The sequence below is a fragment of the Catharus ustulatus genome, chromosome 4 (assembly GCF_009819885.2).
Source record: "Catharus ustulatus isolate bCatUst1 chromosome 4, bCatUst1.pri.v2, whole genome shotgun sequence".
Classification (NCBI taxonomy): Eukaryota; Metazoa; Chordata; class Aves; order Passeriformes; family Turdidae; genus Catharus; species Catharus ustulatus.
The window spans coordinates 27,271,510-27,284,758 of record NC_046224.1 but is presented as its reverse complement, the minus strand read 5'-3'; the positions used below and the strand labels follow the sequence as shown (position 1 = coordinate 27,284,758).

Here is a 13,249-nt window from a genome sequence, read left to right as displayed (position 1 = left end):
CCCTGAAACTTACAGCCCTAGGACTTAGAAGCATTCATTTCAGAGTAGAAGGCTGGGGACAAATGCTGGAATTTCATCTGTTTTTTTAGGCTGGCTGTAGTCACAGACTGATGCTGCAATCGTCACTCTGACAGACTCTGTGCTGGAGCTTTGGGCACTCATGAACCCCATGGCAGGGACTGAAACAATTAAAAACACAAAATCCTCTTCTCTAGGGGCTTTCATTTCCTTGCTGAGATCATATCTAGAAAAAAACTGCTTTTGCCTGGAAGAAAGGACTACAAATTTCAAGTGTTAGAAATCACTGCTTTTTTTTTTTTTCCTTAAAGAATACTGTTGCTAGAAGTAGAAGCACTTGTTATTGTTCACCTTCTCTTTCATCTCCTTTAAAACTTCTACTCCTTAGAATTATACTATCAGACTCCTGTTTCTTCAGCTGGTTTGGCTACTTGGGGCAAGACTTACAGATGCTCATATTAAGTCAGATAAAATTCATTATAAGAAAAATGTTCTATACACAAATATAAGTTTGCAAATGAGATCTACAGGTCAGCAAAAGAAAAAAAACAAACAAAAAACCAGGAGCTTTCTGTTTTTGCCTGTATGTTCAGATCTAGCTTATGCTATACTTGTAAAGCAATAAAATACCAGAAATGCAGTGACAAGGGAAATTTAAAAAGTAGTGAAAAAAAGCAGAAAGTAGAGGTACCACAATGTTAGAAAGGCTAACACACTTTCCCCCCCTCCTTTCTAGAAACGTTTTTAATTGCTAAACTGTTTTAGAAGTGTTTGAACTATCTCAGCTACAGCTGAGGAAGGTAAATACAGAGAGAGCCCAGTTTGTTCCTGGGGTCTCGTGAATGGTCATCCAGTGCTGGGTGGATTCAGCTGTGTTTCAGAGCCAGCTCCCCCATGGTGACAGCAATGCACACCTGATTCAAAAGACCCCACAGAACATCCTTTTTACAGCTAAGGACACTTGAGCACCCTATGAAAAAGTGCAATCTATTGCAAAAGACCCACAGATATGTCAGAGGCCAAGCAGGAAAGGCTGTATGTTTTCCTAATATTCTAGGATCTCGCTGAAACAGACTAGTTGTTGATAAAAATTCATGGATGGTTGTAGGAAGCAGACAAATCCCTAACCTTCAAAGGGGAAAAAATTCTCAACAACCTGACTCGTGTGGTTCCCACCTTTGTCTGACATTCAGTTTAACCATAATTATGTGACAGGATGTCCTAATTAAGCAAATGAGTACTTAATGCCATTAGCTTATAGGTACACTACTCCTGGCTGTTGCTATCTCTGATGCTCAGAAGAAAGTAAAATTCTTCCCTGCTCCTTTATTCCTTAGAAAACTTGAGCAACATAGGGAAACAGAAATTTCTGGCTGGTTTAAGGTGATGGTGTCTTGATGAGGTGCAAGGCAGTGTGAAAGTGGTGTCCTGATCCCCAAACGCTTTGTGTCAGGACACAGCAGATCTGCTGTTCTGCAAGGAGAGATGCCCTCTCCTGTAGTGGGTGTTCCTGGGTGCATGGGCTTGTGTGATGGTGGAGGGACTCACCCACTCCTCAGCACAGCCCTTCAGCTCCAGGTCTCTGTCTGCCAGACCAGGCTAAGCAGCAGGACAGAGATTTGCTGGCTAACAAGCTTGGCACCCCAGGGCTAGCAGGAAAGGAGCTGTGCCCAGTGCTGTGTGTGAGACAGAGGTCTCATTGGGGACAACGTGATGCAAGAGCCAGAGCAGGAATGCTCAGTGTGGCAGGCCTGCAATGTATCCCTTGTGTAAGTAAAAGGCTGCTTCTTTTGGGCCTTTTGGGGTTAACAGTAGAGTGAGCTATATTTTCGTTATCAAGGAAACTTTGGCCTTGTGAGAGGCAGAGTGCAAATTGCACATTTGCTAAATGGTGAGTTGTGTTTGTACACCAGCCTCTGTCCCAGCTTGGTCTCCTGGGTGTTCACTGTGTGATACCAAGACATCCTACCTCAAAGGAGGAGCAGTTAAGAGTCTTCCAAGGTCCACAGCAGAACAAGGCAGCTGCCAGGCAAGGTTCACTCCATGCCCTGTGCAGGCTGAAAGTAGGGACTGCTCCCCACAGGGTGCTCTGTTCCTCTCTAAACTGCACCTGTGCTTCCTTTTTCCCAAGTAGTGGCAGTAACAATCCTTCTGGTTGGACTGCATGGAGAGCACAGGTTTTCCAGAGCTGGAACTCACATTCCTATCCTAAATGAAGAGTCACAGGGACAATACTGGTGCAGGGGCCTCTCTAAAGCAAACATTTTTTGAAAATGAGTTGTGGTAAGGGCAGCAAATGGCCTCCATTGTAATGAGGTGGAGAGAAGTGGGGAGGACTGCATTTACAGAGCAGTTTAATCACATGGATGGAGCAGTGTGCTCACCTCTCCTCCTTGCTGGGTCATTTCCACTTTGAGCTCTGCAAACAGACCGTCTATTGAGCAGTTAGTATTCAGTGCTGAATATTCAATACTAGACTCTTGTTTTGGTGAGTCTTGGGCAAAAAAAGAAGGAGGAAAGAAGACTTCTCTTTTTTCTCATGTTCCCTCCCTGAGTTTGCTTTGCATATTGTTCAGAGGAGACTGGAGACTTCTCAGAAGAGCCAGGCTCCTAGTTTTAAAAGCACTGGTCTACTTTCATAGTACTTTCTAAAGGAAGGGAAGACAGTTTGGAAGGGATTAAATTCATACAAGTCTTACAAATCTGTAAGTCTAGGCACATCAGGACTTAGCAAAGACTTTTTGTCAACCATATTTAGACTGTAAAACTAACAGCATGAAATTCTATTTCTGTATACACAAATTAGTTCTGAGGGATGCCAATTTGTGGGGGGATGTTATGATGATTTATTAACGTCCTCTCTCTAGTTTTGGTAGGCAGATACACTCTGTGTCCATTCTGAGGGCAACAGTGTTCATTTGTTTCTGTCTGGTGTGCCATATTTACCCACAAAATGGTTGTGAATGATGTGACGGCTGCCTCCTTTGACAGTAGTGAGCAACAGATAGATTTGAAGTAGATACTCATAAAGGGAGGAAAAGGGGTCACCATTTGAGTCCATGTAGCATCTTCATATTTTAGTTCACGCTCTTTTTCAGTCAAGTGATTGTCTCTTTCCTACTGCTATAATTGTGTCCTAACACCTGAGTCATGTATTCTGTGTACATTTGGGTCTGTCTTCTCACGTTCTTTCAGTCTGCTTGACTGGATTTCTAATGAGAAATATTTACTGTAGCCTCATTCTTTTAGGAGCTGACCTTTTTTTCTCCTGATTAGAAACAGAAAATAGAAAGTCTCTATAGTTACTCTCTTTTCTCCTATCCTTTATTTCTGACCATGCCCTTTTCTTTCTCATTCATTCTTTTGTTTCCTTCCCCTTTCTTTCTCACCTCCTTTCCAACAACCAGTTTTGTCCCCCCTCTCTCTCCCCCCTGAGCCCCACAACCAGTGTTTTGTGTATCCCCCACCCATATCTCACATCTTTTCATTTTGTCATCTTTGTGGGCCTGTCTTACTGATGTACTACCATCTCTGTGCCAAATTGGCCTGTCTGCTGGATACATCAGCTCCTGAAGCAGAGGGAAGCATTTCATGGGTACTTGATGCAAATTCTGTTTCTTGAGCCACAACTCTCCTGCCCAGCCAAATGATTCCAGCCCTGTGTAATAATGAAGCAGAGCTGAATTAAGGATTTGAGGACTCCATGTCTTCTCATTCACACTGGTGAGCTGAGGGACCATGGCAGCAGCTGGGAACATCTAACCCAGAAGCTAGGGAGCAGAGACTGCTGCAGGGTGTAAGAGATGGGAGAGGTACCCAGACTTTAAGGCCCTATGAGCTCACTTGTGTGTCTCATGTTAATTCTGTAGCTTAAGAAATTAATGGAATCCGGGGCAAAAAGGGTGTCAATAGATTCTGAGCTTTATTCTGGGGAAGAATAGGTCTGGCAATGATCAAGAGGCATGTGTGAATTTCCTTGGAAGGAAATGTTCCAGTTAAACTGGAGACAGTGATAGCCTTTCCACTGAGTCATGCAGCAGATCCTGGAGGACTGAGGAGCCATAACACATTCCCATTGTGGAAGCATGCGGGCACACTTTGCAGGGCTGGTGCCTGGAGGGCACATGATGTGTGTGATGATTTTACTGATGAAAAGATTGGCTGTGTGTTGCACAGCCATATAAGTTCAAGTTCGGCCCTGGGAGGGCCGAATTGGTCAGACACTGGTGTCACTAAGGGAATATCAGGAAATGGCACCGCACTGAAATTGGACTGAGTAAGGTTTGCTTTGCCCCTGCATGAGGAGAGCCTTGATGAAGCAAAAACCAAGAGTCCATTTACTGGTCTGGTGAAACTTACTTTTCAAAATGAAACAATGGATAGAGGGAAAGGGCTACTCCTAATTAGCATGCATATTGAGCTGGAAATGCAATACCAATATGTTATGTGAGTCCAGTGAAGGGGGCAGATAGGAGTTCCTCGTTTGATCTAGGATAGAGGCTGCCCTGAACACCAGAATCAATATGCAGAGGCATCTTGTATAATAGGGCTTCTGAGGGTATTTTATCTACATTTGGGATGCACCTTCTTAACAAGGAATACTGTTGACAGAATACTTAAATGAAAACATCACATTCAGATGAACTTCTGCCCAGTGCACAGCATAAGAAGAATAGTATATCATAAATCCATCATCTCATGAATTCCAGCTTTTCTGCCCAAGTATTCTGGAGGAGTAAAAAAAATTAACTGTGGTGCTTTTTGTTATTAGTTTAAGCATGGCATGTCAGTTTTTAATATATTTATCAAATAGTTTAGTAGAAAATCAATACTGGGAGTGAAGATCTGGCTAAACAAAACAGAAGAACTCTCTCACACTCAAAAGAATTATTCTTTGCATTCTTATGATATCATGGTGAATCTTCACAATGCTTTACCACAACCATGAGTCAGAGAAAAAGAACAAAAACATTCCTGCCAACATCTACAAAGTGCCCTGGACCAATGTCCATTAACCCTGAAATAGTTCCAATAGAATTGCATGCCAAGAAATGAGAACAAAAGAAAGGACCGCAACAAGAGTGCCTGACATTTTCCCCTGTTGGAAACGAAATAAAAAGTTAGATTAGCAAACAAAACACTGAGGTATCTGGCAGCTTGTCAGGGTAGCAGCTCTGCCATCTGCACCCAGGCCATGTGTCACTGTCATCCCTGAGGAGCAGGTCTCTTGGAAGAACAGAAGATGGCTATGCAGGACCAAAGAGGACACTTGCATGATTTCCTGTGGAGCTGGAAGATGTTCCTGACAGCTCTCACGCACTGACTGGAGGGTGTGTGCCTTAACAGCTGATGGCACCGAATGAGGCAGCAAGGAGCAAAACCAGGCCCTGTGTGGCAGGTGCTCCTCAATGGCTGGAGAGGAGCTGGTTTGTGAGCTAGGAGTGTCTATGTGCTGAAGAAGTCACAGCAACAGCAGCTGGACAGTGCTCCTTGTATGATCTCACAAAACTTTCATTTGGCTCTCAGTGGAGAGGAGGGATATTTTGATTATATCGCCCATGAAAACCTAAATCTTAGAAAATTACTGTGTGTGATTGGCTGTCCCAAGTAGCTTGTTCTGCTTGATTTTAGTTGATTTTGGCAAGGTCAATGCCCTCAATGGGAGCCATGGCTGCCAAGCCCTCTCATGTCACAGACCCAGCTGTTTATAACAATGTGCAGAGGCTAAGCAAGGTCTTGTTTAGGTCTTGCTTTTGCAGTAGACTGAGGCTTTGCAGATAAAGTGATTTTTGTTTGCTTTCTTTAAAGCTGGGTGGTTCTTTAAAAGCATGAAATGTGGTGCTGTAATCAACCTGCACTGCACTCCAGCAGCTTTATACTTCTCAGGTGGCAGATGTGCCTGTAACCAGCAGTGATGTGGTGCAAGGTGAGAGAGATACAGAACATGAATCCTGCTTCTACTCAGACCAGATGTTGTATACAGCAGATACTAGAATAGGTGTTTAGTAGTTTGAGGGTCAGACTTCAGGTTTATCTCCTAATAGTTACTCCTGAGAGAAAGGGGTCATCTCTTTTGCCTTTAAAGGACTGTTTTGAACTAGTGTTTTGTCTTATGAGCTGATACGATGAATTGCTCCAAGACATTGAAGTGTTACAAGATGAAGTTTTCACTAACTTTTATCAAAATATTACATGCACTGGCTAATTTTTTCTTTCATTCAGATACCATTTAGAAATTAGATTTCCAGTACATTAAGGGAGGGCCAAAGCAGGCAGGCTGCTGAGACATTATGAATTTAACATCTGTACAGGTTAGAAGTTCTCTGTCCATAGCAGTGGTGCAACATGGAGAGCATGAACAGAGTTTTTGGGGTGCTGGCATGTCTCAGGCCACGTCCACCAAGATCAGCTCTGCAAAGAAGGGCTCAATGGATCTTGCAAACCTCTGAGACAGACAACAGAAGAAGCTGTCAGGGCAGTAATGGTTTCCTTGATAAGAAGAGATATAGAATATAATCCCATCTACTCTCCTGTTGGTACCATGGGCTATCAAAATGGAAATGGGAGGTTCCATGTCCTTCAGTCATCCTCTTGAGCTTTTGAGTTACTATGTTTACCTGCTAAATCTGCTGTTAGTAACCACTTTCTCTCGGCCTAACAGATCAGATGAGCAGCTGAAAGAGATAACATGTCAAAATAATTTGCCAAAGATATATTTAAAGAACATTTTTGCTTCTCATTTCTGATAGTTCTTGAAAGTTCCTGCCCCTGAGCAGCTTTTGTGTGTTTCTGTCTCAGAACTCCCAAGCAGTGTTGCTGGCCAGCTTGGTACTGAGACATTTGGCAAAGAGATGCTGCAGGAAGAGATGAGTAACTCTTCCCTCTGAGAACATTGAACAAATAACTCAGAGGGGTGCTAAGACTCCTCATGCATGAGAGGAGTTCCTCCTCTCTACTGGAACTGTAAAATTAAGTCTGTCTTCACCGCTAAATATTATTTTTTCCAGCAGGTCCTCTGATAAATCCACTAAAATTTGGTAGATTCTTTATATTTTCATTATCTATTTTAGATACTTTTTACCTTTGTTCGCAGTTATTTACAACTTTTTAAAAAATTTGCCTTGAGAAACTGGGGCAAAAAAATTACAAGAGCAATCATGAATAAAGATAAGGAGCTGGACTGTTGCAGCTGTGCCATCCAAGTTAGTATGTAGCTCAGGCAGTGGTTTGGGTCCTAGCAAATCATATATTCTTATTCCAGTGACAAATCTATTTCAGTGACAAGCAAATTTACGTGGAAGAAGTGCTGGTCCATGTGTAGCTCCCTAAGTAACTTGTCATGCTGGTTGGTGACTTTAAAATTTGGAGTATGAGAGCCAATCTAGAGCTGAAAGCGCATGAGAGGGTTTTTCATGCAATTGCTATGGTTTTGGTGAGATAAATGGTTGTGCAAATTTTGTCATTACTAAAGCTTTGGCTATCTCTCTAGGACATGGGAATTCTCATCTCATACACTTTCAAAAAAACAGTGGTTCCCAATTATTCCAGTGATAAGACCACATCCAGATCAGATGAATCAGAGGATATGGCATAACTGTGGGAAAACAGGTACTGTTCATACTGCTGTAGGGAATGAGGTGAGCAAAATGCAGCTCAGATTATGTGACCACAAAGCTTTATTCTGCTCATAAAACCTCTTAATCTCCCTTCAGGACACACACACTCCCCCACAGGGCTGTAGCCAGCGGCTCTGGGTATGCTCAGTTCCCAGCTGTGTGGCACAGCCCTCCTAGCACCTGTGGCCACAGTGGCTCACAAAGGCCAGAAGAGGCTGTGATTGCAGGTGGTGCTGTTACTGCAGCTACTCTTGACCCTCCTGGCAGGACAGTGGGAGCAGAAGCCACTGTGGCTGTGATCAGACCCATCTCCTCTTCTCTGCGGAGAGGAGCCCGAGTGGCTCTTGCCCTGCTCTTGCTGTGGTATGCCCATGCGGGAATAAGGAGTGCTTTGGCCTGCAAATATACTTAGCTAATAACCATTACACAAACAAAGAGTAATTTTCTCATTAAATGTACTGGAAGTACACAGGCTCCTCTGCTGTATCACCTCAAGGCTCTGGAGGGAGAAGCCTTTCAAAGATAGATGTCTTCCAGAAGGAAGTCTTTCCTTCTGAAGGAGATAATATATCAAAATAATTTGTCAAAGACATATTTAAAGAACATTTCTGCTTCTCATTTGTGATAGTTCATGAAAGTTCCTGCCCTTTAGCAGCTCTTGTGTGTTTCTATCTCAGAACTCCCTGACCTGCCTCCCAAGCTCAGTCTTTGAAACACCATACAAATGAAAATACACTGTTGGAAAGTGGCTAGGTAGGGATAGGGTGGAGCTACGCAAGCTCTACCCACTTTTGAAAACAAGTTCAGTTTTAACTTTTGTTGGTAAAAGTGTGATGGCACATGGAATGGAAGTGAAATACTCTGGTGCTTGTGTCTCAGTGATGAGTCAGCTTTAGTAAGATTTGGATCAGAAAGAGTAGAGGCAAAATTAGGGCCAGAAATATTCCTGTAGTTATTTTAAATTTTTCTTTCAGCATTTAATTTGGAACATTTTTTTTTTTTTAATTTCTGTAAGTTATTCTGTCAGAAAATTTACACTGGGAAAATTATTGTAATTTGAATAATGATCTCCTTTCCCTCATGTAGGAATCCCACAGCAGCTACAGTATATTTGCATTTAGTGGTATGCAAAATTATATGAGAAAAATTTTAAGGCTGAGTAACACTGTTTTGTGTTTCACTACAGTTCACTCTCGACCTTTGGGAAGTTATATAGTTGCTATGATATTTGCAGGTGGATCTTCAAGATGCCACTAAGAATATTATTTTCTGTCTTTGCTAGTAGGATTATGATAGTTTCCATACTGAGTCACAGTTATGAGTAAGTGACTATACTGCATTTTTCTACTAGCAATTCCTAATCTGTTTCTGATCCTTGTTGTTTCAGTACAATTGAGGGTATAATGTGCTGGGACTTCTGAGGGAAGGAGTCCTAGAAGGGGAGAGGAAATGCCTTAAGGTTTGATACACTAAAAACACAGCAAGTCAAAATACAACCTATATTAGGATGTAGTTTCTTTTGTTCTCACAAGCACTTTCCATTACAAATTTGGGGTTTCTCATGTTGTGTGAACCATTCATCATTGCCATCAGATCTGATGTGCACTTGTGCTTGGTCACTGCCTGAACTCTCCATCATTCTGTGAGTTTTCCTGCTGTGAAATCCTACCTGTGAAAACTTTGTAAGGTTCAAGTGCAATAATTAAGCTTTAATCACAAAAAAAATTCCATCCCACATTACTCAATGCATGTTTAGAACAGTGGTGTGATGTGGTTGGTGCCAGCCTTGTGATGGAACCCCAGCCTGGAGACACCAGGGGTTCCCCATGGGCCTTTTCTTGCAGCCCTGCTGGGACAGGCACACCCCTGTGTCATGAGGACAAGCACACTCAACATGTGGAGGGCTCTACACAGTGGGTTCCTTGAGCCTGGAGCAAGATCGAATGTTATTAACTCTGAAAGAGCTTCTAAAAGTCAAGCCTAATTCTGACTTTTGATTTTGTTTGCTCTGCTTCCTTCTCCTTTTGTTTTATTTTGGGCAGATGTTACCGTGTCTGGGATTTGTGGGCTCCTGATGGGAATATTTAAAATTTTAGCAAAGCTGTAGTTATGTTTTCTTTTAATACCTGAAGACACTGTTATTAATATTGGGAGTTTAAAGCCCTGTAAAAATACTTTTCTTTATACAAACAGTAGAAAAATAGCTACTCATTAAATGAAGCTACATATTAGAATATTTATTTATTTATACTTGCATAATTTGGTTTACGCGATAATACAACTTTTAAATGGTTGGTTTTGTCACATTTTGTCATCTGCCAAATAATTTGATAAATTTGCCATAAACTCCCTGACATTTTTGCTCAAAAGTGTTAGTTTTCTTCATTCTTTGCTGCCAGACAGGTCATGCATCTTTTCAGGCCTGAAGAATTTCTATCAGCTATTTAAATGCAAGGCCACAAAGAGAAAGCCAGACTCAGGCTGCAGCAGGCTGAACCGGGGTGATTCAGGACCAAAGGAGCGGCAGCACGTAATTAAACAGTAACTGCATCCTGCTCCAGGCTTTACATGTGGCAGTGTAAAGTCTTTTCCCGTCCAGAAGGGGAACGTGCCCAGTTATCAGAGACACTGCGTGAACAAGGATGATGAAAATGGTTATTGAGTGACACTTTAAAAGTTTGGTTGGTTCTTCTTTTTCCTACTACTTAGGCAGGGAATTTGGCTAAAGATGGCTGCTGCCAGTTCCCTGCTGCCGAGGGAAGAGGATGCATCCCAGCTTCCCAGCTCTCGGTGCCGGCAGGAAAAGAAAGGGCAGAGCTGGGCATCGGTCTCCCCTTGGCGCTAATGGCAGCCGCCTTTGCTTTTACTCCCTGCAGCTGGGCTCGGAGCCAAGGGAATTATATACAGCCATGGCTCTGTGCTGAAAGGAGGAGGAGGAGGAGGAAGGGTAATCTTTCCCAAGGCTTCTTGCACTTCTCTGATGTTGCCCTCGGCAGCAAGTTTCACTTCACCTGTAAGACAGCTCACAGTACTAAAACAGGACTGGAGAGATGCTATGAGCTCATTTTTAGGGCAGTGAAAGAAAGCACAAAGCAGCCATATCCTCGTGTTGGCCCTTAGACAAGGAGGTGATCCATCCCACCCCATGCAGCTGAACAGCACAAGCAGGGAAAGCCTCCGAGCTGGGTTTGTAACTGAGCGGGGGCTGATTTCACAGCACAGGCCCTGCTGGCAGGCTTTACAGCGTGGTGTCAGCAGCCTTACGGTGATTTTTAAACAAGGCTGAGTTGAATTTGGTGGGAGAAGAAATATCCTTTAAAAATCTATTGCCAACAAGTGGGCTTTTTGATGGTTTTCAGAGAAGTACCTCAAAGTAGCGGGCTGTGTGGCTGTGAGGGTTCTTAGGCACAAGTGTGATGGTGAATGAGGAAGATGCACACAGGGACGTGCTTGTATTGATGAAGGCTGCACCACAGCGTGTTCCTACTGTGAATACGTGGGGAGGGGAATTGCCTGGAGCTGCCACAACACTGCCTGAAAACCACAAGCACATAAAGCAACAGTACTTGGAGTCTTATGGCAGGACCTGGAAGTCAGCTCTGAAGGGTTCTCAGCACACCCTTTCTGAGGTTCTGCACAAGTGCTATTGCCCTTTTGTTTACATGGCAGTGGAGAGTATGTGTACAGAGAAATATGCACAAGTTAATGCAACTGCCTGGGTTTAAAAAAGCATATTTTCCTGCAGGATGTATTTGGCCATGATTATTCATTTATTTGTTTATTGGCATCTAGTGCTGAAATGAAGTCATACCAACTTTTATCTTCTGTAAACCAGATGGGCAGCTTTCCCGAGATGCTGGGTTCCTGCTTTCCCTTCAAGCCTACTGCTGTGATGGGCTTTTGCTGGCTGGCAGACTACTGCCTGTGCTGTGCAGGTAGCCTGGTGTCTGGTGGGGGGGGCTTATGGAAAGGAATCTGGAGCCGTTTCCATGTCTTTGAAGGTGTTTCTGGCTCTGGCAGTTTGCTGACGGAGAGGCCTGTTTCCCCTTATTTCTTGTGCATCTCTTCACTCAGTGGGGTTGTTTCCTGTCGTAACTTGCAGGCTTGCCTTGCAGCATTTCTTGCTTTGACCACAGGGACCTCTCTGTGCATAAACTCATTTCTGCCCATGTTCATGCCCTTGAAAAATAATCTTATGAGGGAGGTCAGTTTATTGTAGCAATACCCAGAGATTTAGGCAAGTGCAAGAACTCATATTTCATACTTTGTCCAAGGAAACACATAAGAAGGTGTAACTTTTGCCCCGAAGACCTGTAACTGTATATTCTGCTGAGCCTGGTGCATCCTCTAAAGTCATCAGGGGATGTAAGTTATAGCTTCCAGGAAGAACAGTGTATTCAAACCAATGTAGAGCTGTAGGTAACTCATCTGACTGGTGGGAATTAATTGAAAAACAGGGAGGAACAGAAGTGGTTGCATTTGCACCATGGTGTGACAAAGGTTTGAGCAGCTCAGTGGCTGCTGACTTGCTACATTTTACTTGTACCAGTGAGGAAAAGATCTCAGTAGTGCCTGGGACTACACCAGTGTGAATGAGATTGCAGGGCTGGGCTTCACAGAGTACCATTTGATCCTCAGTTTAACCAAAATTCACATGAATGATTGATTTTGTACTCATTAAGATTTCTTCCAAAATCAGCAGGAATACTCGAGGATTTGCCTTTGCCAGACTAAGACTTGGAAACTAGTATAATTTCTGTGTTTCACTTGATTTTTATATTTTAATGTATTGTGTGACGGGGAACAGAATATCCCAAGGACCTTTGTTTTGTACACAGACGTGTTTCAGCCTTTGTACTTTAAAAGAAAAAAACAAAACAAAACAAAAAACCACAACCAACCAAACAAAAACCCCACAAACAAACAAACAAACCAACAAACAACCCAAAAAAACCTAAAAAAAAAACCCCAAAAAAACCAAAACCAAAAGATGAAACTAGAAAGCAACAGCTAAGTTTGAAAGCAAGAAAGGATTTTCTTGCTAAATATCCTCAGACCAAGCATATTTTAATAGAAATATAAGGACCACCATCTGTTGAATGCTGGCACTTTATTTAGATTTATCTGTCAAGTTTATATTTTATGCAAAGACAAGCAAAAGTGCTTTTTTTTTTTTTGTTTTTTTTTTTTTTTGCAGAGAGTTGGATCGAACGGTGTCTCAATGAAAGTGAAAACAAACGTTATTCCAGTCACACCTCTCTGGGGAATGTTTCTAACGATGAAAGTAAGTAACTTGTCATTAATTTAAAGTGAGTGTGAATATGTCCATGTCCTCATTTCCTGCTATGAAAGTTCCTACAGCTTGGTTAATTTTTAGTTATTTAAAAGCATCAACTCACGTGACATACTCAATAGTTTTATTAATTTTTTTTCTGAAATATTTGCGTTTTTTTAAAAAGGAAATAATACTGTTTATTGGTTAAAATAATCAGAAGAATTTGTGTGTAACTGAATAAAGGTTGGATGGCCACTAAAATATGCTGTTAGTATCAGCTTAGAGGAAAAGCCACCTGTTTTGCTTTTCATTGGGCACTTTTTACTGAACACCATGTGGT

General features: G+C 42.4%; 1 protein-coding gene across 3 annotated transcripts in view; it reads left to right on the top strand.

Annotated features, from left to right (window-relative positions):
- Positions 1–13,249, top strand: part of RFX4 (regulatory factor X4) — an 86,400-nt gene that overhangs the window by 6,996 nt on the left and 66,155 nt on the right. For 2 of the 3 annotated variants that reach the window (XM_033057611.1, XM_033057610.2), the window contains exons 1-2: positions 11,473–11,569; positions 12,832–12,918. In XM_033057611.1, coding sequence (XP_032913502.1) covers positions 11,488–11,569; positions 12,832–12,918 — 169 coding nt within the window. In that variant the 5' untranslated portion in view covers positions 11,473–11,487. Of the gene's footprint in view, positions 1–11,472; positions 11,570–12,831; positions 12,919–13,249 lie in introns of those variants that run through there. The other variant, XM_033057612.2, reaches the window with a different exon arrangement.